Consider the following 24,958-nt stretch of genomic DNA (forward strand, 5'->3'; position numbering starts at 1 on the left):
TTGGGCACAAGCGGCTGACGGACGGGCCAACAGTCCAATGGGGACGGACAGGGGCGGGGTCGCGACTCCGCGCGCGCCGCGGTCCCGCACGCGCTCCCCGCGCCGGCGTCCCAGTGACTCCGCTGCGCTGAGGCCTGGTAGCCGAGCCCCAGGGGCCACTTCTGGCAGCCCGGGAAAACGAGCCTGATCCCAGTCATGGCCCTGGCCCTCTTTACTGCAGTCAGTCGTCCCGGCTCACCTTCTATCCACTCGGGTTCAAACCCAGCTCGGCCTCTTGTGAGCTCTGCGTCCTTGGGCAACCGACTGACCTCTTCCAGCCTTTCTGTTTGGAAAGTGGGGCTAGTGGCACCTGCTTTCCTGGATTGTCTCACCAATCCTTCAGAACATGTGAAAAGCCTATGCAAACCCTAACGATTTACACCGGTGAGGTTTGTGCAGCGATGGGAGGGGGCATTAGTCATCTCTGCTGCTCCAGTGTGTAGGGACTCTTTGGCGTCCCTGGCAATCCTGGCACACGGAAAGGTGGCCTTGGGAGGGAAGGAAGGGAGAAGGACCCAGGAGCTGGCCCCCAGCCCAGACAAGAGTGAGGGAGCCAGTTCAGTTAAGGCCACTGGCGCTGTTGGGAAGCTCGTGGAAAGCATCAGACCCTCAGCAAAATGCAGCTGAAACCAGGCTGCAAAATTCTGCTTTCAATTTCAAAGCCTGTCTGTGGACCTCAGGGCCAGGAGCCCCTCACTTCCGTGCTTAAAAGGCTGTCAAGCCAGAGGGCCAAGACGTGAGTGCTGCTCTCTGCCTTCTCCATCTTGGTAACCTGAAGCTTTGTGTGTCCTAGAGCATCCCTGGCAAAGTGCAGATGCCTTCCCAGCTAACACCTTCCTTATCACCTTACACCTTTGTGGTCAAATTATGTGGATCGTGCCATTCTTTGAGCAGCAGGCCTGGACCTGACCACGGCAGAGGTCAATAGAGTGGTCTCTCCATGGTAGCTCTGTGGTGGAGAGGCAGGGGCATGTGCCTTCCTTTGCCAGCTGGATACTGTGGCATCTCAGCATCATCCCATAACCTCCCTGGGAATGTTTCCTCTGCTGTGAGATGGAGACCATTGCGTTACGTACCCGCACGGTCGTGGGCCGCCTGCGAGGGTGCTGCCTGAACTGTCAGGAACAGGACATATATTTGTTATGGGCATCATGGAGGCGAACCTATTGCTCACTGGAGGTGTCCAGTGAGGACCTCAGCCAATGGCTGAGGTGCTACACTTTGTGCTTGCCCTCCACACCACCAGACTGTGTCAGGTTGGACCTCTCACCAGGAGGACCACACAGAGACCAGCAGCTGTGCTACCTGGCTGAGCCTTTGTTTCCTCTTCTGTCGACGGGGAACGTAACAGACTGTGGTCAGAGGGTGATTCTGAGGGTTAATGTATATAGGAAATGCATTTTAGCATGTCTTGGGATAGCCAGAGTCTGTTTCCACTGCAGAGTTGAGGGGGTCAGAGTTGAGTTGTTTGCAGGGGTAAGCCCACATGCAACAGTGGGATGGCCCTTTCCAGTGGTCCAGGTGTAGAGCAGAGGCTAGCCTGCAGAGGGGTCCACTGGGGCTGGCTGACACCTCCCTGACTTGACCCTGATGACCACCTCAAATTTAGAGAGGGGCATCTCACCTGGCATCACACCAATATTGTATTCATGCAGCAGTCACTTACAGATAGCCTCTTCCACCAGGGTATAGTTGTAGGCACAGTTCTAGGATTCAGACCGGCCCTTTACTGGCAGATCCTCTGACTGTAGGGCAGGGGTAGAAAGCAAACAACGATTGGGCCTTACAATCATGTGAGGTTATCTGAGGAGACCCACTGGGGCTCTGGGGGCACGTGGAGTGGGGGAGCATTGGGCATTGTGCCAGCTTCCCAAAGAAAGAGATGCTTGGAATGAGGCCATAGCAGGCGTGGAGGTGGCCAGTGACGTAGGGTGGGAGGGAAGTGAGTTCCAAGGCGGGGAGGGTGCAGGACATGAAGGAGCATGAGACCAGGAAGAACCCAGAGAAGACCAATGTGGCCAGGACCGTGGCCATTGCCCATGCACAGATGCCAGCTTGGGACAGTAGGATCCGGGACGTTGGCCTAAGAACCACTAGAGAGTTTTAACGATAGTCTTTTGAATTTGAGAAGGAGGAGGACGAGTTTTTGTTCCCTATTTACAGTAGGCATGGTCCCACAGACAATGTGAGTTGTCCTACTGGACATAATAAAATAATAAAAACATCAGTCAGTCCAGAGGAAGTGGGAGTGAGCACAGAAGTCAGTCCGTGAGGCCGAGTTCAGTGCAGGGTCTGCTGTGGCTGGGAGACGGCAGAGCATGTTAGGAGACAGTGGCGGGGCATTATCAGGACCCAGGGAGATGAGAGAAGGGGAGAGGGTGGGGACCACTGGAGGAAGAGATGGTGCTTACCAAAAAGATGGAGGAGCAGTTGGAGAGGTGGTCAGGAACTAGAGAATGGAGAGTACCAGAGGCACGGGAAGAGAGCGTGTGGTGAAGGAAGAAGCTGTTAATCATGCTCCCGGCTACTGGGAAGCCGAGAAAGCTGAGGACAGAGAAGCACCCCTTGGAGCAAAGACAGGCCCAGTGGGCCACGAGTTCAGGGCACAGGGCCACGCAAGGCTAAAGCTGGACAGGTGGGTCACCTGTGGCAAGGTGGGCCCCAGATGCCATGTGTGGATGTGCAGTCCCCTGGCAGGAAAGGGTGTGGCTGTGACCAGAACCTGGGTGCTGGTGCTCTGTCCTGGTGGTGACTGAGGCCACTCAGCACCTCCCCAACCCAGCAGGCACAGCTGGCTGAGGAGTGGCCCCTGAAAATGGTGTCAGCTCCCGCCCCCCCTGCCCCCACCACAAAGAAAATGACCCACCTTCGCGGATCACGAGGTCAGGAGATTGAGACCATCCTGGCTAACGTAGTGAAACACCATCTGTACTAAAAATGCAAAAAATTAGCCAGGTGTGGTGGTGGGCACCTGTAGTCCCAGCTGTTCGGGAGGCTGAGGAAGGAGAATGTCGTGAACCCGGGAGGCGGAGCTTGCAGTGAGTGGAAGTCATGCCACTGCACTCCAGCCTAGGCAACAGAGCGAGACTCTGTCTCATAAAAAAAAAAATAAGATAAAGAAAATGATCCACCTCCACCACTGGGGCTGCATACCATGGGCATCCGTGACCCCTCAATCCCAATGGCTCTCTTTGGCTCATCAACCACTGAACCCATCCTAGCCCCTACATATCAGCCAGGCCAGATCGGGCACTCCCCACAAACACCTTTGTTCCCCTGCTGTTCTGGACTCTCCTTCATCTCCATGAGAACCAGCTTCCCCGGGGCCTCCCTTTGTGCACCTCCAAAGCCCCTAGGACCCTGGAATTCCTGATCTACACACATGTCAACCTGTTCTGTAATGACCTGTCCCCAGCTGACTCTTCCACTAGTTTTCCCACTTCCCGGGGGTGGGGTGGGCATGTGTTGCTTGTTTCTAAACCATGGATGGCCCAGAGCCTGGCCTGCTCTGGTGCCACTCCATCTGGCTGGTTCTCTCTGCCCCACCTGTCCTACCTCCTCTGCAACCACCCCCCACCCCCAGCAGACTCTCAGGCTGCCGCCCAGTTGGGTGGGTTTCCCCGACTGTTTCCCTGGGGTCTGTGTGCCCCACCCCCACTTGAGCAAGCCATCGCAGATCTGGGTTAGTTATAAATAGCCAGGCCCGAGACTCTTCTTTTAGCTGAAAAGAAGCAAAGTGAACGAGCAGAAAGGCACACCCGGCACGCGTTTTATTTTTAATCTTCTCCCTCTGTCTCAAAATGAACCCCGGTCCCCGTGCTAAGCATTTCTAGGAGCAGAAGTACAAGACAAATGCCTGAGAAACAAAACCCAAGGAGCTGAGGGCCCTGCCTGGCTTTGCCACCATCTGCTGTGTGACCTTGGATATTCAAGTTGCCTCTCTGGGCCTCAGTTTCCTCACCAAGGAGAGGTGGGCAATGGAGGTGAACACCCTGAATATTGACTTTTCTGACCTCAACTCTCTCTGTATCCCTCCCCCAACTTGTGCCCATCCTGACTCATGCAGCAGCTCCGGTAACGACACCTGTCCCAGGGATTTCCTGGGAAGCTCAGATAGGTACAGATGAGGCTACAGTCTAGTCCTGATTTGAAAATTAACAACTTCCTTACCCCCAGGTCTTTGCTCAGGTGTCCCCATCCCAGAACCTTGTCCTTCCATCTGCCAGCAAAATTAATAGAGGGTCAAATTGTCACCTCCCTGCCATGAGCTGGAAGAGGGCCGTCCAGGTCACCGCTGAGTTGGATCTATAGCCAGGAGTGGGTAGGGAGACTGTGGGCAGAACCTGAGGGGAAGCAGAGCGGGAGCAGGAGGCCAGGTGTGTGGTCTGGGCAAAGCAGGGAGCTGCGTGGAAGAGAGGATCAGGCCTCCAGGAGGGATGGCAGGGGCTCTGCACCAATGGGTTCTGCAGGGCTTGGGCTGTGCAGCATTTGTCTTGTATCCTATCCCTCAGCCCCCAGCAGGCCCTTGCTTGTAACTGGGGCTCAGTGTTGGTGGAAATCAGGAGACTCTTGCCAACCTAGGCCCAGATGTTCTGGGCACACAGGGACAGACCCTTATATGGATGAAGAAATCTACAGCACGTGGAACACATTTTGATCCACAATCCCCTGCCAGGTAGGCCCATTTCAGTGATAAGGAAACTAGGCTCAGAGAGGTTGAGTAACTCATCCAAGGTCACACAGCTTAGAAGCGATGTGTTTAAAATGAGACCTAGGCTTTTTTTTTTTTTGAAATCTGTGCACATTAAATAAAAAAGCCCAACACACTAGAAGCAACAGGAACCCACTTTTCCTGGGTGGTCAGAGCCCTGAGAAGAAACAGGGCAGAGCTAGTTGCTCTATCTTATACCCCGGTGAGAAGCTAGCCAGGGGCACTGGGAGCCACCTGACACCAGGGGACCTGGAGGATGGGGCATGGGGAGCCCCTGGACATTATGAGACATGGGCGGACAGTAAGAGTCACTCAGCACCCTGCTCCGCCTCTCTCCCCCATCATCGGGCACTGCAGTTTGATGTCCTCAGGGAGCGGGGGAAGAAGGCTGGGGTGATGTCTTCAAAGAGGAAATCCCTGGTACTAATTGGCACTTGGAGACCTTTAGGCTAATCAACCTGTTTATTTCTCTCTCTAGAGTAAATTAGACAGTTTAGCTGGGGAGGGCGGAAGAAAGAGGTGTCTGCTGGTGGCCATCTCCCTGGGGGCTGTAGATGGCTTTGCAGTGGTCAGTGGGCTGCAGGGCAATGGTGAGGGCAGCTGTGTGCCATAGGGAAGGGCACTCTGCACATTCCCTGTGCTTCTCATCTCAGTGACTCAGGAGGGCTGTTCTGTCCTGGGCTCCTCAGGATGCCACTCGTACCCAAGTTCTGGGTTCTCTAGGCAGCCACTTGCTGACATTCCTTAGGAGGGAAGGGAGCTGGGAGGAGCCAGGTGGGGCCTGTTTATGGGGCAGTCTTGCCTCATTGTGCTTCTCCCAGTACCTGCACCCCAGTGGTGCCATGTGGAGCCCCCCTTCCCACAGAGCCCCAGGTCCCTTGAAGACCAGAGCCCATGGCTTCCCATCACCTTTAGTTGGGGCACAGCTCTTTTTGGTGTGCGAGACACTGGCCTGTACTCTAGGTCTTCTGTGTCAGAGTCAAACCCAAGCTTTTCTCAAGGACTGGTCAGACTAGTGTGGGGTCTCCAGCAGCTTTGAAATATTTTGGTGGATGGGAAGTGGGGGCTTGACTGGCTCCCCAACTCTGGGGCAGCGGGGGAGAAGAGTGGAGGTCTCCTAGTGTGCCTGGGCCCCACAGGAGTGAGCTGTTGGCTCTCTGAGGGGTGGCTACTGCCTCTCCGACTGACGTGTGCCTGCTATGGTGGATGCCCCCTGAGACACTGGTGACCAAAGGCTGGTCCTTCCGGGGTCCTCTGAGCCTCCGCCCTCAGCCCAACATGGCTGTAACTGCAGCCACCTGCTGGCCGCTCAGGCCCCTGGCCAGGCAGGACATGTGTGTGTGGGTGGCACTTGCAAGTCCTCTTGTCAAACCCACCCACTGGCTCTGCAAGACCCTCCTTGAGCCCTGCAGGCCAACTGGCATGGGTGGGTGGGTGGCCAGCCCGCCCTCAGCGCCCTTTCCTGCCTTGTAGGGGCCCAAGAGATCATCAGCAAAGGTCTGATCTCCGCGCTGGTGTGGAAGCTGCAGATGGAGCGGGAGGAGGAGTTCCAGGAGCTCATCCTGGACACACTGGTCCTCTGCCTGCGGGAGGATGCCACCGAGGCCCTGGGCAGCAACGTGGTGCTTGTCCTGAAGCAGAAGCTCCTCAGTGTCAACGAGAACATCCGCAGCAAGGCCGCTCATGCGCTCCTTAATGTCAGGTGAGTCCTGGCCTAGGCTGGGTTTCTACCAAGGCTGGGAGAAGGCACCTGAGTTGGGCTGGTCCAGAGCTCAAGGGTGGCCACCCTGGGCCTGCTTCCCCTTGCCTGCTTGTGCCTAGGGGCAGGAGAAAGCTGAGACGGAGGATGACCTTCTCCCCTAGGGTGACCACCATCCCTTTGGCCTGGGAGTGTCCTGTATCCCAGAAAACCTCTCAGGCTGGACAAAGCCAGACGATTGGCACCCCCTCCCCATGAGGAAGGCCAGCACAGGAGATGCACTGGTGATGATCATGACACCCAGCTGTCACTGAGTGCCTCCTGTGTGCCAGGCGTTGTCTACAAACCTCATATTTAGGCAACCCTCCAGGGAGGCGATGTCTGCCTTCACAGGTGAGAAATGGAGGCAGTGTCTTGTCTCTCACCCCAGGTCACACAGGATCACAGTCAACATCCTGGCCTGGAAACTGAGGGAGCACAAAGCCTCAAAGCTGCAGGGGGCGGGGTGCAGTGTGTGTTCTCACATTGGGCCCCTCTTCACAAGGATGGGCTGGTCACCGACCCCCAGAGTCCCTGCCTTAGCTGTGGCTACGTCTCTTTAGTGGAGGCCCTCTTGCCTTCCCTGAGTCCTGGCTTCTCTTCTGAGAGTCTCACTAGAGGCCCAGGCCAGTACTTCTGCAAGTGGGGCCCCTGACCCAGGCCCCAGGGGGGGTTTGTGAAAAAGCAGATTCCTGGGCCCTGTCCCAGCCCCGTCATTCTTAGGTCTGCTCAGAGGTCCCCTTTCTGGGTGACCACGAGAGTGGCTTTCCAGGAGAGAGCTCTCTCTCTGAAACTGTAACCTCCCCACTGTCCCCCGTCCTCCCATGTCCACTGTGACCACCATCCCTGCCATTACTTTGTGTGTCATCCCCGAGGGGAGCTCCTGAGGACAGGGCTTTCCTCTGTTTCCTGCCCTAAACCCAGGGTTTGCAGCGGTGGAGCTTTGGCCCCCAGTTGAGAATTATCTGGCCCTAAAGAACGCTGAGCTGGAGAAACCCAGCTCTTGTCTCAGTGTCTCGCTGTGTGAACGAATCGGGGAATCCCTGCATGTGGGGCCCAGGACTCTGCATCTTTGGTCACGGGCCTCGGGGTTGAGTCCCACTGTCCTGAAAGCTCCATAGGCTCCCAAGGTCACAGCTAGTGGCTGGCCAACCCCATTTCTCAATCTGTTTCCCAGGGAACACCTGTGTCTTTGAGGTCATTAAGAGCTCTACAAAAATGAGGGTTCTTTGGTGGCTACGTTTGGGAAAGGTTGATTGACACAGGGGTCTTTGCACTGTGACACTCCTGTGGGGCTTGTGAACAGTGTTTCCTGGCCCAGGGAGCCCTTGCTTTTTAGGGGACAGAATTGACCCTCTCACAGGAAACTTTTAGGGAGTCCATCATCCTCATTTCCACAACTTCATTCAGTGCCAGAGTAAGTGGCTAAAGGTCACCTGGTCTGAGTCCTTAGCTGCAGTTGCCCAGTGCCTGGCAGCCACTGCTGTTGGGGGCAGCTTGGCCCATCACTGGCAGCTCTGGCTCCTAGGCAAAGTCAAAACGGGTCTCCCTGTGGTTGACACCCCTGGGTCCTGCTCTTCCCCATTTTGGGGCCACGGAGAACGTGCCCTGTTTCTTTTCTGTGTGCTGGCTCAGAATGAGGCCCTGTCATTCCCTGGTCTTCACTGGCAGTGGGCCGCATTCACACCAATTCTCTGCAGCCCAGCATCCCCGCCATGACCAGTCCTGGATCATGGGGACCAGTCCTTGGACTACCTGGGGTAGTCCCAACACAATTCTTTCTTTTGTGTTTCTTTGGGGCACTCCTGGGCCTTGCTCCTTGTCTCCCTTCCAAGCAGAGCCCCTCTCTGTTTCCTCTCTGCCCCAGCATATCTCGAGAGGGCAAGAAACAGGTGTGTAAGTTTGACGTCATCCCCATCCTGGTGCATCTACTGAAAGACCCGGTGGAGCACGTGAAGTCTTATGCCGCCGGGGCCCTGATGTTCGCCACAGTGATCACTGAAGGTAAGGCGGTGGGGGGTGCCACAGGGAGGGAGACCCCAGCAGGCTAGCAGCCATGATAAGCTTTCTGTGCTCAGGGGCTGGGTATTGTTCCCCAAACCCCACACTTTGCAAGAAAAAAAAAAAAAAAACCCTCCCCTTGGTCTATCACTGATGTCCTTTCAAGGTTGGGTCCAAGGCTCAGCCCTCCCTCTTCTCCCCAGCACAGTGGCCCCTCACTGGTCACTCACATTAGGACTTCTGTGCCTTCACACCAGTCTGTTCCCTGGGCCTGGAATTCCCGCCTCCCACCCAGGCCCCTCGTGAGCTGTGACCCAGGAGTTGATTAGTTTACCATCCATGATTCTGTTATCCTGAGGTCTAAGCAAATCCTGGAGCCCTGGACTCTATGGTGTTTATTCATTATAATTACTTTTCTTAAACTGGGGGAGGGGGCAAATTCAGAATTGGGACTCCCAACCAGTCAGGCTTCCCCTCTAAGTCACCCAACCCTGGGCGAATGGAAGAACCCTGGGCTGTTTCCACACCTGGCAGACTGGGGCATGGCACTCCCAGGTCCCCTGAAAGCGTTTGACTTTCCCTCTGACCCCTACGCGCCCACCGGCCTGGGGCCCTGTGCTTCCTTTGAGTTCCACAGGGACCATCTGGGCTTGGAATTGCAATCAGCCTCCCAAAGACAGGTCCTTCCAGGCCCTCCACACCTGACCCTAATGCTGCTTGAGGTATGCAGATGGGAGAGGTTGGGTCCTTCTTGGAGTCCACAGCCCCTCCTTTTACCAGTATAGTCAGGATGCTGACTGCATGGTGGCAGGGGCTCCCCCTGCATGTTTATCTTGGGACAGCCTCAGCCCAGTGTCCGTCTCGGTCCAGGCTTCCTGCAGGAGTGCTTGGAGGGCCACGGGGCTCGAGACACAAGAGGCTGGGACCCAGGGAGATGAGGCCACTTATTCCCAAGCTGGCACTCCAGCTGAGGGTCCTGAAGCCCCTGCCACGTGCCAGGTCCTGGCAGGCAGTGATGAGGGATGTGGAGGAGAAGCCCAGCATGGGTGGGGCATACATAGGTGCCAAGCCTCCTCTGGGAAGGGCTTGGAATCAACCCCAAGGACAATGGGAGTTGGCAGGGCCCAGGCTGAGAGGTTCCACCAGCAAAGGGGAGAATCCGCTGGGAACTGCAGGAGTGTAGGGCCGGCAAGGACAGCAGGAAGGGGCAGCGAAGGTTTGAGGAGGGCGTCTCCTGGGAACCGTGTGTGTTTTGTGCAGAGTAGGTGCTCAAGAAATGTCGGCAACATAAATGAACTATTGAGTTACTTTTTTTTTTTTTTTTTCTGAGACGGAGTCTCGTGCTGTCGCCCAGGCTGGAGTGCAGTGGCCGGATCTCAGCTCACTGCAAGCTCCGCCTCCCGGGCTTACACCATTCTCCTGCCTCAGCCTCCCGAGTAGCTGGGACTACAGGCGCCCACCACTTCGCCCGGCTAGTTTTTTGTTTTTTTTAGTAGAGACGGGGTTTCACCGTGTTAGCCAGGATGATCTCGATCTCCTGACCTCGTGATCTGCCCGCCTCGGCAAAGTGCTGGGATTGCAGGTGTGAGCCACCGCGCCCGGCTGGGTTTGCTTTTTCTAAGAGCCAGGGTCTCAGTGTGTCACCCAGGTTGGAGTACAATGTCACAATCACTGCAGCCTCAAACTCCCAGGCTCTAGTGATCCTCCCACCTCAGTCTCCTGAGTAGCTGGGACTATAGGCACCTGTCACCACATCTGGCTAATTTTTAAATTTTTGTAGAGATGGAATCTCATTGTTGCCCAGGCTGCTCTTGAACTCCTGGGCAGGATACAACTCCTGGGCTGAGATTAGCCAGTTGAGGCTGGAAAGGCAAGAGATGAAGGGGCCAGGCCCAGGCTGGACTCAGCCAAGGCGCAAAAGCCCTGAGGGTGAGGGCATGTTGGTGGAGTGTAAACCAGGCATAAACCCCTTGAGACTGCACAAGGAGGAGGGTCAGGAGAGGGCTAGGGTGAGGGGGTGAGAAGAGGGCCCCTTGGGCTGTTAGGAACACCCTGTATTGGTGGCCTGCAGGGAAGTATGCGGCCCTGGAGGCACAAGCCATCAGCCCGCTCCTGGAGCTGCTGCACTCCCCCATGACCGTGGCGCGCCTGAACGCCACCAAGGCCCTTACCATGCTGGCAGAGGCCCCCGAGGGCCGCAAGGTCCTGCAGGGGCACGTGCCCACTTTCCGTGCTATGGAGGTAGAGTCTTACGAAAAGCCTCAAGTGGCCGAAGCCTTACGGCGGGCAGCCCGGATCGCCGTCAGTGTCATCGAGTTCAAACCCTGAGCCCCTCATCCACCTCTGTGTGTGAATAAATGCGCTTAGTCTCTTTATCTCGGGTCCGAATGGCACTTTCTGTTCCTGGAGCACAGTCACATCTTCTCTCAGTCTCTTGCCAGGCCCAGAAGCACCAGGTCCTGGGTGGCACAGGCTGAACCCAGTGTGGGGGCTGATTGGGAGGTGACCTTGGAGTTGTGCTCTCTCCTGGGGCCAAGAGTCCCCCTCAGAAGGTAGAGAGCAGGGCTGAGCCCTCCAGGCACAAGGCTGGGGGCAGGGACTTGGGCTGGGGGAAGGAAGGAACCCAGATGGGCCAGGCACCACCCAGGTTTCAGAAGACTGAGTGACTGATCCCTGGGGTGTGGCGGGATGTGGCTCTGCTCTGCCAGGTCTGCCCCTTCCCCACCCTGGGTGATGGGATGGAAGATGATAGGTGAAACCCAATGCAGGTTCTTTGTGGAGAGGGCTCCTCCAGGGACGAGTGCTCAGGACAGGGGTCAGTTCTGGTTTCCTCATTAAGATCTTACCCTAAACAGCCACATTATTCTCCAAAGCAAGGAAGTCACCCAAGCATGCCCCCAGGTTGGCCTGAAGCCCATCCCACCCTCCCTTCTCTTTCCCTTGGGTGTATGTGGCCCCCAGGGCAGCTCTCTTCTGCCTGTGCCTTCATCTGGGCTCCTTCCCTGCAGTGAAGGTGACAAGGAGGCTGGGAGCTTAGGGCAAGGAGAGAGAGGTGGGCTGAGAGGTGGAGGAGGGGAGAAGCCAAGCTGCAGAGGGCTCTGGGGCATGGGGCTGAGGTTGGGGAATGACCAGGAGAGCTCCTTAATCTCCCTCTACTCATCTCTGCATGGTCTGGCGAGGAGATGGTTCTCCTCGTTTTGGGGGAGAAGCAGCCTGTCCTGGCCTCTGTTGGAGGAGCTGCCACAGCAGAACTCAGCTTCAGGGCTGGACCCTTTCGTCTGGGGCTGAGTTGGAGCCTTACTCTTTCCTAGGAGCTTTCTGAGGCTCTCTTTCTCAAAGGTTTCCTTCATTCACATCACACCTTGGCAGTCATATTTCCTGTGAGGTGCCCACTCCTCCCAGAATAAACCTTTCAGCAAAACCAGAATCTCAAAGGGAGCCCCTTCTTGCAGTTCTTTCAATGAGCCCCAGGGGCCCTCACTTTCCCAGAAGAAACACAGGGAAGTTATTGTCCCTGGAATCATAGGATGAATCCAAGTAGGGCCTCTTGTTGTGGAAGGGACGGGCAGCTGGGCCCAGCTGGGGTTTCAGGCTCATTCCCATTCTCAAAAAAGGCACCCCTAAGAGGGCTGGGTGCAGTGGCTCATTCATGTAATTCCAGCACTTCGGGAGGCTGAGGCGGGCAGATCACTCAAGGCCAGGAGTTCAAGACCAGCCTGGCCAACATAACAAAACCCCCTCTCTACTAAAAATACAAAAATTAGCTGGATGTGATGGTGCACGCCTGTATTCCCAGCTACTTGGGTGACCGATGCACGAGAATCACTTGAGCCTAGGAGGCAGAGGTTGCAGTGAGCTGAGATCATGCCACTACACTCAATCCTGGGTGACAGAGTGAGACTCTCTCAAAATAATACTTTAAAAAAGGCCCCCTAAGAGGAAATCTTTTCTCCTTCAGTAAACATTTCCTCATGTCCATTTCCTCATGTTCCAGTCCTGCCTTAACACAGCAGGCTGGCTCTATCCCTACCACAGGCTCTGGCCAAGATTACCAAACTCCCTGCTGCAAGACCCTGTGCTCTTGGTCTCCTCTGTAGAACTGTCTTTGTTTACATGGCTGGTGGTGCTGGTGCTTCTCATGCCTCTGTTCTAGGCCCTATCTTCTCCCTCTTTCCCTGTGCAATCTCATCTGCCTGGCTTTGGGCCTTCTCTAACAGGTTCCCTTCTGAGCTGAGCCTGATCTCTCTCCCGTCTCCCCCAAATCTGGATATCCAGCCCCAGCCTCTCTCCTGAGTTCTGAATTCTTATGTCTAACTTAACATCTGCCCTTAAATGTCTCCAGGCAAGAATTAGTACCAATTTTTCACAAACTGTTCCAAAAAACAGAAGAGGAAGAAATACTTCCCAACTCATTTCATGAGTGTAATATTACCCTGATACCAAAACCAAAGATATCAGCTGGGCACAGTGGCTCATGCCTGTCATCCCAACATCTCCACAAAAAATACAAAAATTAGCCTTGTGTGGTGGTGCGTGCCTGTAGTCCCAGCTACTTGGGAGGCTGAGGCAGGAGAATCACCTGAGTGTGGGAGGTCAAGGCTGCAGTGACCCGAGATCACACCACTGCACTCCAGTCAAACAAACAAAAACCACTCAAAGATATTACAAGAAAACTGCAGACCAATATTTGTTATGATTATAGAAACAAAAACACAACAAAATATTAGCAAACCAAATTCAGCAACATATAAAAAGCATGACCAACTGGGATTTACCCCAGGAATGCAAGGTTGGTTTAGCATATGAAAATCAGTCAATGTAATATAACATAGAATAAAGGAAAAAAGTCACATAATCATCTTAATAGAACATTCCACAAAATTCAACACCCATTCGTGACGAAAAACAAACTCTCACCAAACTAGGAAAAGAGGGTAGTTTCCTCAACATGATAAAGAATATCTGCAAAAACTCAGCTGACATTATATTAACCCGATTGCTTTCCCCCGATATCAGAAACAAGACATCTCTATTCAGCATTGTATTGGAGGTTCTAGTTAGGCAGGTAGGCAAGAAAAAGAAAGAGCATACAGACTGCAAGTAAATAAGGGTAAACTCTGTATTCACAGATTACATGATTTTGTATAAAAAAACTCCCAAGGAAGTACACTTAAAAATGATTAGAACTAATGAATAAGTTCAACATGCTTTCAGAATACAAGATCAATGTACAAAAATTAATTGTGTTCCCAAATACTAGAAATGAACCATCCAAAAACAAAATTGAGAAAACAGTTTCATTTACAATAACATCAAGAAGAATAAAATACTCAGAAATAAATTTAGCAAAAGGAGTGCAAGATTTGTACACTGAAAACAAAACAGTGTTGAAAGATGTTAAAGACTTAAATATATGGAAAGATATCCCATGTTCATGGATTAGAAGGCTTAATATTATCAAGATGGCAATAAACATCTTCATGCAGCTCAAACTCTACATGTCAAAATGAGTTCATCTTTTCTCCATACCTGCAGTTACTCCAGTGCAGCCTGTCTCTGGAATTGCTGCCCCCTTCATTCACCTGCTCCAGCCAGAGAGTCACCCCTGGCCCCTCCCTCCAAAGGTCTCCACCTCTGTACCTCTCTGCCACCAACTTGCCTCCTTTGCTCTAGCAGTGTCCTGGTGGGTGTTCCTGTCTCACTTTTATCTTCCCAGCAGCAGGAAGCAAATCTGATCTTATCACTTCCTTGCCTATGCTTCCAGGGACGTAGGGCCGCAAAGCATATAAGGCCTGCTGGTCAGGCTTCCGACTCTCTCCCTCTCACTGTTCTCCATGCACATGCCATATCTCAGCATCCTCAAACACGCCTTGTACTCTTGCCACATGTCTTCCCACACATGTCCCTTCTGTTATCCAGCCAACTGATTCCCCCTTTCCCCGACTTTGAGGCTAGATGGAGGTTTCTGCTGGGAACCTCAGAACCACAGGTGCACACACTGCACCCTGTGAAATGTGGCTAATTCTTGTCCCTCCACAAGGGTGGTTCTGTGGCTTGAATATGATAATGCACCTACCCTGTGCCTGAAAACAGCAGGACACATGAAATGATGGCTATTGCTGTGATTGCTTGTTTTCTACCATATACCATATACTCCGGAGGGAAGTTCCCATGTGCTTTGTTCGCGGTTATTTTCTTCGAGCTCGACACGGTGCCTGGCACATATTAGGCACTCAAAAGTGTCAGCTGAAGGATTAAAGAAAGGTGAGGGCTGGTCATGTGAATATACCTTCAGAGCGTGATTCCATGATGAAATAATTTCAAGGCACCTGGAACTTTTCCTAAAGACACAAATTATTTTGGACTGGTAATAAGAAAAGTGAAGGAAAGGTTTAGGGAACCCCTATGGAAACACGGCTCAGGAGTGTTCTCTGATAGCTCAAGTGGATCTAACCTATGGGGCCAGCTTCCAATAATGTCTCAATGCCAGGCAGGCTGTGAATGTGACTGGGGAGAACTGGCCTGGAGGAAGTTTCCTCTTAATCTGCTCTCAAGGGATGCAGCACAACAGAAGCTAAACAGAGTTGAGTGGTGGGTAGGCCTGTTCTGTTAAAGCAGAGCCTGCCTCAGTCCCACCAAGGTTCAGGCAGGGGCCAAAGCTTCCATCCCTGGTACCTGTTGCCCCATGGCCTGCGTGGTCATCAGTGCTGGAGAGATTCCCTTGCAGGGGTGGGGTGGGGCTTCCACAACTCGACATCTTGGCCAGCAGGGCCATACCTTGGAAAATAAGGAGAGAACCAAGCAATGGAAGTTGGGTACATGAAAGAATTGGTGACAGTGAAGTAAACACAAGCAAAAATTCCAAATATATATAGAGATGAAAAGCCAAAATTAAATTTAAAGTGAAAGTGTTTATGCAGTGGAGCCATTTGGAGAAAATGACTCATTTTGTCAAGGAACAGATGTTCTCATTTGCATACTTTCTGTAATGGCGAATGGACTTTGCTCTGTCCTGCCACACGGCATGTGTGCACTGCTGCTGGTAGCCCTTGATGCATGACACCAAGGGACATTTTTATTAATGTAATCCTTGGCCCCAGGCCCATGGGTCTCCCAGTAGGAAACACTTTGTCCCTGTTCGTGATGAGCCTGGAGAAGCAGCAGCTCTGCCTCCTCCTGGACAGCCCCAGCCCAGCTGCTTCAGGCAAAGTAGATGAGGCCAAGGACCTAGAGTGTGATCAGGATGATCCCGCTGATGCTCATGACTCTCCTCCAGTAGGGATTCTCTGACATGTTGCCCCACTTTGTACCTTTCATCTTCTTAGCAACCTCTACTTTCTCAATTGCCTCTCCCAGAGCCAGCACCTCTGCACCTTGCAACATGTCACCATGCTCCACCTCCTCAGTTGCCTTTGCTGGGGCCACTTTGGGACCCTCCTGTCTCCGGCCCACAGAACATGTCCCAGATCATCCAGGTGCAGCTCTTGGTCTCCTTGCCTACATCTAGAACAGAGGGAACAGGCAAAGGTCAGGATGCAGGTAGGCCATGGCACAGGAGGGAAGCCTGTGTAGGGACTCACATCTCAGCCTCCACAAGTCCAGTGTGAAGACCCATGGGCTTACTCCTAATATGAAAGAACTGACCTCAGCATGCCCAGATCCCCCTTAGTGTCTGGTGGAGGTGGTGTTACAAGAACATTACCCTCCCTGCGGTGCTGCAGTAATTGCTCACCTTTCTCTGTCCCTATAGGTCTAGAGCAGATGGTCACTGATCCTCTGAACATTTGCCCTCTATGCTCCAATCACTGCTCTTTGGAGGACAGAGGAAGCCCTTTGAGTCATGGAAATAGGCACCATTCTCTTTGGGGAGTGTCTTCTCAAGGCAACTCCCAGTTTCACTGCACGTGGCCCACAGTAAGGCTGTCCTGGGGCCCTCGAAGGCACATTTTTGGTGCTGTCGAGGATGAGGGCCTAGAAATCACAAGAAGGTTGCCATTTACTTCTCTAGGCCAAACTAGGGGGAAACACCTGAGGGGCTTGAACATCACCCAGATGTCCATGCAGCATGTGCTGGCCTGTGCCCTGGGGCCTGCTCACCTGGCTTAGCACCATGGTCAGCTCCTGGGAGGCTGCTGGGCAGCCTCCATGCCAGTCTCTCCTGTGTTCCCATTTCTGCAGCAGAGGCTGAGGAGGAAGCAGAAATGAGGGAACTCATCAGACAGGGACAGAGGAGCCTCTGTTACAAGGGGAGGGGCAGGAACACAGATAGCCTATGCTGGGACTGAGAAGTCCTGAGCACCACACCCTTGCCTCTATTCTCAAATGCCCATTAATTATACCATTATCAGCTTCTGAGACCTAAGAGGTGTGGGAGCCAGTCTGGAAAAAGCAGCTGGTCATTCAACCCCACAGCCCAAAGGCACAAATGCCATCCCACACAGCAGTTAAATCAAGTTTAGCCTAAAGTTGCCTCCTTACATGTTTTAATGTTGTCCTAAAAGTTTCTCTGTACATAATGAACTATAACCTAAATGGAGGTGTAAACAGACTATAACCTACTGTTGTGCCAATCACTGAGTTTTGGCCAGTTAAAGGGGGCCAGTAGTTCAAACCGTGTTCAAATAAGGCAAATGCTAGGCTGTACCCAACCTGGCCATTTCTTTACCCCACTTTTGTTTTCTGTATGTCACTTTCCTTTTCTGTCCATAATCTTCTTCCACAATGTGGTTGTACTGGAGTCTCCCTGAGCTTATTGTGGCTCAGGAGGCTGCCTGATTCATGAATTGTTCTTTGCTCAATTAAATTCTGTTAAATTTAATTTGTTTTTTAATTCGTTTTTAATTTTTTTATTTCCATAGGTTATTGGGGAACAGGTGGTGTTTGGTTATATGAGTAAGTTCTTTAGCGGTGATTTGTGAGATTTTGGTGCACCCATCACCTGAGCAGTATACACTGCACTCAACTTGTAGTCTTCTTTCCCTCATCCCCTTCCCCACCTTTCCCACAGAGTCCCCAAAGTCCATTGTGTCATTCTTATGCCTTTGCATCCTCATAGTTTAGCTCCCACTTATGAGTGAGAACATACAATTTTGGTTTTCCATTCCTGAGTTACTTCACTTAGAATAACAGTCTCCATTCTCATCCATGTTGCTGCGAATGCCATTAATTTTTCCTTTTTATGGCTGAGTAGTATTGCATTGTATGTATATGCCACAGTTTCTTTATCTACTCATTGATTGATGGGCATTGGGTTGGTTCCACATTTTTGCAGTTGCGAATTGTGCTGCATAAACATGCATGTGGAAGTATCTGTTTCGTATAATAGCTGATTTTTCTCTGGGTACATATCCAGTAGTGGGATGGCTGGATCAAATGGTAGTTCTACTTTTAGTTGTTTAAGGAATCTCCACATTGTTTTCCATAGTGGCTGTACTAGTTTACATTCCCACCAGCAGTGTAGAAGTGTTCCCTGTTCACTGCATCCACACCAACATCTATTATTTTTTGATTTTTTTATTACAGCCATTCTTGCAGGAGTAAGGTGGTATCACATTGTGGTTTTGATTTGCATTTCCCTGATCATAGTGATGTTGAGCATTTTCTCATATGTTTGTTGGCCATTTGTATATCTTCTTTTGAGAATTTTCTCGTCATGTCCTTAGCTCACTTTTTGATGGGATTGTGTTTTCTTGCTAATTTGTTTGAGTTTGTTGTAGATTCTGGATACTGGTTCTTTGTCAGACATATATATCGTGAAGATTTTCTCCCATTCTGTGAGTTGTCTGTTTACTCTGCTGACTGTTGCTTTTGCTGTGCAAAAGCTCTTTAGTTTAATTAAGTTCCAGCTATTTATCTTTGTTTTTATTGAATTTGCTTTCAGGTTTTTGGTCAAGAAATCCTTACCTAAGCCGAGGTGTAGAAGGGGTTTTCTGATTTTATCTTCTAGAATTTTTATAGTTTCAGGTCTTAGATTTAAGTCCTTGATATATTTTGAGTTGATTTTTGTGTAAGGTGAGAGGCGAGGATCCAGTTTCATCTTCCTACATGTGGCTTGCCAATTATCCCAGCACCATTTGTTGAATACGGTGTCTTTTCCCCACTTCATGTATTTGTTTGCTTTGTCAAAGATAAGTGTTTGGGTTTATTTCTGGGTTCTGTATTCTGTTCCATTGGTCTATGTGCCTATTCTTATACCAGTGCCATGGTGTTTTGATGACTGTGACTTTATACTATAGTTTGAAATCGGGAAATGTGATGCCTCCAGATTTGTTCTTTTTGCTTAGTCTTGCTTTGGCTATGTGGACTCTTTTTTTTGTTTCATATGAGTCTTATGATTGTTTCTTCTAGTTCTATGAAGAATGATGGTAATATGTTGATAGGAATTTCATTGAATTTGTAGATTGTTTTTGGCAGCATGGTCATTTTCACAATATTGATTCTACCCATCCATGAGCATGGAACGTGTTTCCATTTGTTTGTGTTGTCTATGATTTCTTTCAGCGCTGTTTTGTAGTTTTCCTTGTAGAGGTCTTTTACATCCTTGGTTAGGTATATTCCTAAGTATTGCATTTGTTTGCAGCTGTTGTAAAATGGGTTGAGTTCTTGATTTGATTCTCAGCTTGGTTGCTGTTGGTGTATAGGAGAGCTACTGATGTGTGTACATTAATTTTGCATCCAGAAACTTTGCTGAATTCTTTTTTCAGTTCTAGGAGCTTTTTGGAGTAGCCTTTAGGGTTTTCTAGGTATAGTCATATCATCAGCAAACAATGACAGTTTGACTTCCTTTTTACTGATTTGGATGCCCTTTATTTCTTTCTCTTGTCTGATTGCTGTGGCTAGGACTCCCAGTACCATGTTGAAGAGAAGTGGTGAGAGTGGGCATCCTTGTCTTGTTCCAGTTCTTAGAGGGAATGTTTTCAAGTTTTCCCCATTCAGTATTATGTTGGCTGTGGGTCTGTCATAGATGGCTTTTATTACATTGAGGTATGTCCCTTGCATGCTGATTTTGCTGAGAGTTTTAATCATAAAGGGATACTAGATTTTGTCAAATGCTTTTTCTGCATCTATTGAGATAATCATGTGATTTTTGTTTTTAACTCTGTTTATGTAGTGTATCACATTTATTGACTTGTGTATGTTAAATCATCCCTGCATCCCTCGTATGAAACCCGCTTGATCATAGTTAATTATCTTTTTGACATGTCATTGGATTCAGTTAGCTAGTATTTTGTTAAGGATTTTTGCATCTATGTTCATCAGGGATGTTGGTTTGTAGTTTTCTTTTTTGGTTACATTCTTTCCTGATTTTGGTATTAGGGTGAAACTGGCTTCATAGAATGATTTAGGGAGGATTCCCTCTTTATCTATCTTGTGGAATAGTATCAATAGGATGGTACAAACTCTTCTTGGAATGTCTGATAGAATTCAGCTGTGAATCCATCTGGTCCCGGATGACTTTTTTGGGTTGGTAATTTTTTATTACCATTTCAATCTCGCTGGTTGTTATTGATCTGCTCATGCTATCTAATTCTTCCTGATTTAAGCTAGGAGGGTTGTATCATTCCAGGATTTATTCTTCTCCTCTAGGTTTTCTAGTTTATGTATGTAAAGGTGTTCATAGCAGCCTTGAATGATCTTTTGTATTTCTGTGGTGTCAGTTGTAATTTCTCCCATTTCATTTCTAATTGAGCTTATTTGGATTTTCTCTCTTCTTTTCTTGGTTAATCTTGCTAGTGGTCTGTCAATTTTATTTATCTTTTCAAAGAACCAGCTTTTTGTTTCATTTATCTTTTGTATATTTTTGTTTCAATTGTATTTAGTTCTGCTCTGATCTTGGTTATTTCCTTTCTTCTGCTGGGTTTGGGTTTGGTTTTTGTTTCTCTAGTTCCTGTGGTGTTACCTTAGATTATTTGTGCTCTTTCAGATTTTTCTTTTTTTTTTTTTTTGAGAAGGAGTCTTGCTCTGTCGCCCAGGCTGGAGTGCAGTGGCCGGATCTCAGCTCACTGCAAGCTCTGCCTCCTGGGTTCACGCCATTCTCCTGCCTCAGCCTCCCAAGTGGCTGGGATTATAGGCGCCCGCCACCTTGCCTGGCTAGTTTTTTTGTATTTTTTAGTAGAGACGGGGTTTCACCGTGTTCGCCAGGATGGTCTCAATCTCCTGACCTCATGATCCGCCCGTCTCGGCCTCCCAAAGTGCTGGGATTACAGGTTTGAGCCACCGCGCCCGGCCCAGATTTTTCAATATAGACATTTAGGGCTATGAACTTTCCTCTAGGAACCGCCTTTGCTGTATCCAGGAGGTTTTAATAGGTTGTTCAATGTTGTCATTAAGTTCGAAAAATTTTTTAATTTCCATTGTTGACCCAATGATCATTCAAGGGCAGGTTATTTAATTTCCATGTATTTGCATGACTTTGAAGATTCCTTTGGGAGTTGATTTCCAGTTTTATTCCTCTGTGGTCTGAGAGAGTGCTTGATGTAATTTCAGTTTTCTTAAAGTTATTGAGGCTTGTTTTGTGGCCTATCACGTGGTCTATCTTGAAGAAAGTTCATGTGCTGATGAATAGAATGAATATTCTGTGGTTGTTGGGTAGAATATTCTGTAAATATCTGTTAAGTCCATTTGTTCCAGGGTATAGTTTAAATCTATTGTTTCTTTGTTGGCTTTCTGTCTTGATGACCTGTCTAGTGCTGTTAGTGGAATATTGAAGTCCCCCACTATTATTGTGTTGCTGTCTGTCTTATTTCTTAGGTCTAGTAGTAATTGTTTTATAAATTTGGGAACTCCAGTGTTAGGTGCACATGTATTTAGGATTGTGATATTTTCCCGTTGAATAAAGCCTTTTATCATTATATAATGTCTCTCTTTGTCTTTTTAAACTGCTGTTGCAGCCAGGCGCAGTGGATCAAGCCTGTAATTCCAGCACTTTGGGAGGCTGAGACGGGCGGATCACAAGGTCAGGAGATCGAGATCATCCTGGCTAACACGGTGAAACCCCGTCGCTACTAAAAAATACAAAAAACTAGCTGGGCGAGGTGGCAGGCGCCTGTAATCCCAGCTACTCGGGAGGCTAAGGCAGGAGAATGGCATAAACCCGGGAGGGAGAGCTTGCAGTGAGCTGAGATCCGGCCACTGCACTCCAGCCTGGGCGACAGAGCGAGACTCCATCTCAAAAAATAATAATAATAATAAAATAAATAAATAAATAAACTGCTGTTGCTTTAAAGTTTGTTTTGTCTATTGGAGAATAGCTGCTACTGCTTGCTTTTGGTGTCCATTTTCATGGAATGTCTTTTTCCACCGCTTTACCTTAAGTTTATGTGAATCCTTATGTGTTAGGTGAGTCTCTTGAAAGCCACAGATAGTTTGTTGGTGAATTCTTACCCATTCTGTGATTCTGTATCTTTTAAGTGGAGCATTTAGGCCATTTAAATTCAACAGTAGTTTTGAGATGTGAGGTACTATTGCATTCATTGTGCTATTTGTTGCCTGCATACCTTGTTTTTTTGTGGTTTTGATTGGTATTTATGTTCTGTGAGATTTATGCTTTAAAGAAGTTTTATTTTGATGTGTTTCCAGGATTTGTTTCAAGATACAGAGCTCCTTTTAGCAGTTCTTGTAGTGCTGACTTGGTAGTGGCAAATTCTCTCAGCATTTGTTTGTCTGAAAAAGACTGTCTTTCCTTCATTTATGAAGCTTAGTTTCGCTGACACCTTTTTCAGGCAGATTGGGGATTTCTTCTTGGTGTAGATCCACTGCTGGTGAGCTAGTGTGATTTTTTTGGGGGTGTTAAAGAACTTGTTTTGTCATATTACCAGAGTTGGCTTTCTGGTTCCTTCTCATTTGAGTAGGCTCTGTCAGAGGGAAGGTCTAGTGGTGAAGGCTGTTGTTCAGATTCTTTTGTCCCACGAAGTGATCCCTTGATGTAGTACTCTGCCCCTTTTCCTAGGGATGTGACTTCTTGAGAACCGCACTGTAGCGATTCTTGTCTCCCTTCAGGATCTAGCCAGCCAGCAGGTCTACCAGGTTCCTATCTAGTACTAGAGGCTGTCTGCACAGAGTTCTGTAATGTGAACCATCTGTGGGTCTCTCATTGTGGATACCAGCACCTGCTCTGGTGGAGGTGCCAGTGGGGTGAGATGGACTCTGTGAGGGTCCTTAGTTGTTTAATGCACTATTTTTGTGCTGGTTGGCCTCCTGCCGGGAGGTGATGCTTTCAAGAGAGCATCAGCTGTGGTAGTATGGGGAGGATCAGGTGATTGGCGGGGCCGTGGGGCCTTAGAACTCCAAAGAGTATATGCCCTTTGTCTTCAGCTACCAGGGTGGGTAGGGAAGTACCATCAGGTAAGGGCAGGGCGAGGCATGTCTGAGCTCAGGTCTTGGGCAGGTCTTGCTGTGGCTGCTGTGGTGAATGGGGGTTAGGTCAATGGAGTTATACTCCTAGGAGAATTATGGCTGCCTTTGCTGTATCATGCAGGTTGTCAGAGAAGTGGGGGAAAGCTGGAAGTCACAGGCCTCACCCAGCTTCCATGAAACCCAGAAGGCTGGTCTCACTCCCACTGTGCCCCACTCCACAACAGCACTGAGTCTGTTTCTAGGCAATCTGAGAGCAGGGCTGAGAACTTGCCCCAGGCTACCAGCCTCCAGCTGCGAAAGCAAGTAGGGCTTTCATGCTTCCCTGCCTGTGGAGTCTGCACACTGGATGCATGCCCTCCCCGCCCCCCACCCCATGACTTCCTGTTTGGTTGGAATTGTTACGAAGTTCAGCTGGAGGTGTCCTTCTCTCTGTGGCCTTTTCCCAGTTCCTCTGGCAACCTTCCCCAGGTAACCTTGTGAGACAAGTCAGAAACGGCTTCACTGGGAACCCAGAGAGCCTACAGAGCTTTTCCCACTGCTTCCCCTACCCCTGTATTTTACTCGGCTCTCTAAATTGACTCAGCTCCAGGTATTGTCAGAATCTTCTCCTGTGATCTAGACCTTCAGGTTCCCCAGTGAGGGTGGGTGTTCAGGGCCAGACAATCTCCCTTTCTGACTCCCACAGTTTGGGCACTCACGGTAATTGGGGTGTCTCCCAGGTCTTGGAGGAGCAATTCACTTCCTTAAGAGGGTCTGTGGGTTCTCTAGATTCCACACACTGCTCTGGTCCGTTTGAATGAAAGCTGCTGTCTAGTTCTGCCTCCTGTCTGCCTTGATCCTCAGGAAGAAAACCCATAAACTCTGTTAAATATAATTTGGCTAAGATTTTTCTTTTAACAGATGGTGTCAGAAGTGGGATCCGAGCTAGAACTTCTAGTAACCCCCAGAAGTGCCAAGTGAGCATCAAGTTACCCACGGTGCCTATTGTTTCCATTGCTCTCTCACAGCAACTGGGGGTCTTGGTAAGTTCTCCCTCAGATTCTGAGGCTCCACGGATTAGTGTTTTGAGCTCTCTGAGTTTGTTTGAGCAAATTTTTCGTCAACACTGGGTTTGGAAGTTCTGACAGAAACTGAACTGGATCTACAATTGGATTGTATCTGGTAATTAACTGGCTTGGATACAGTTAGAGGCCTCTTTTGTCTGACTGGGTCAGAAAGAAGCCAGCAGCAGATGGCAATATTGCAGAGGCTGTAAACTTTGGCTTTTGGAAGTCCACGGGGATTTTTGTGTTTTCTACTTCCTTTGTTTCTTTTTTCTTGTACACTTAGGTATGGAAAAAAATCACTGACATAGTTGCTTGAGGGAACTTGAGAGCCAAAGTCAATATTTGAGGTAAAAATGGGATCCTTTATTTCTAAAGAGCTAAGTACCTTCCAGCTAATATGTGTATCAGCATTAGGCCCTAGAAGTAGCAAAGGCTTACAGAAATGGCAATTATTATTATTATTATTATTATTATTATTATTATTATTATTATTATTATTTTTGAGACGGAGTCTCGCTCTATCACCCAGGCTGGAGTGCAGTGGTGCGATCTCGGCTGACTGCAAGCTCTGCCTCCTGGTTCACGCCATTCTCCTGCCTCAGCCTCCCGAGTAGCTGGGACTACAGAAATGGCAGAATCTTACTAAAGATAATTTAAAGTTACAGTGAAATGTTCCAAATGAACAACCCTGCAGTTGAAGAAGTGCATTTGAAAATGAGGTCTCTCAAATTAGTCTCATCTAGGGATATTTATTGATATGCAGAAGCTTCTAAAAAGATTGAAATATTTTTATTTAAAGAAGTTATAAAAGGCAAATAAAAAGCTTAAGTTACTAATAGATAAGAAAAATTAAATCTGCTAACCTTTTGGCTTAGTTACTATGCTGCCCCAAAGGTGAAATGAAAGCTATCCTAGATAAAGTGTTTATAAAAGGTGGGCCCTCAGTTAAAATAGCCTTGCTTCTTTTTCAGATCTATTCATGCTAAGTCCAGGCATACAGAATGCTCTCTTTGCCCTATTCCTTAAGAGGCTCCACCCTGAATTTAGTAATTTTAGCTAAGAAACAGT

At 49.5% G+C, this 24,958-nt stretch overlaps 1 protein-coding gene across 1 annotated transcript; it reads left to right on the top strand.

Moving 5' to 3' along the window:
• Positions 1 to 2,011: 2,011 nt before the first annotated feature.
• LOC111530541 (radial spoke head 14 homolog) lies at positions 2,012 to 10,864 on the top strand. The gene is made up of 6 exons (XM_031934652.1): positions 2,012 to 2,116; positions 5,229 to 5,340; positions 5,572 to 5,687; positions 6,163 to 6,452; positions 8,356 to 8,492; positions 10,561 to 10,864. The coding sequence occupies exons 1-6, from the start codon at positions 2,012 to 2,014 to the stop codon at positions 10,815 to 10,817; spliced, it is 1,017 nt and encodes a 338-aa protein (XP_031790512.1). The 3' UTR covers positions 10,818 to 10,864.
• Positions 10,865 to 24,958: the final 14,094 nt, after the last annotated feature.

This window comes from Piliocolobus tephrosceles, chromosome 19 (assembly GCF_002776525.5).
Source record: "Piliocolobus tephrosceles isolate RC106 chromosome 19, ASM277652v3, whole genome shotgun sequence".
Classification (NCBI taxonomy): domain Eukaryota; kingdom Metazoa; phylum Chordata; class Mammalia; order Primates; family Cercopithecidae; genus Piliocolobus; species Piliocolobus tephrosceles.

Bases quoted from the DNA above. Each gene is read 5' to 3' on its own strand.
- LOC111530541 (XM_031934652.1), top strand. From the start codon at position 2,012: ATGAAGGAGCATGAGACCAGGAAGAACCCAGAGAAGACCAATGTGGCC. The intron at 6,453-8,355 runs GTGAGTCCTGGC...TCTCTGCCCCAG, and splicing joins CATGCGCTCCTTAATGTCAG to CATATCTCGAGAGGGCAAGA. The intron at 8,493-10,560 runs GTAAGGCGGTGG...GGTGGCCTGCAG, and splicing joins CGCCACAGTGATCACTGAAG to GGAAGTATGCGGCCCTGGAG.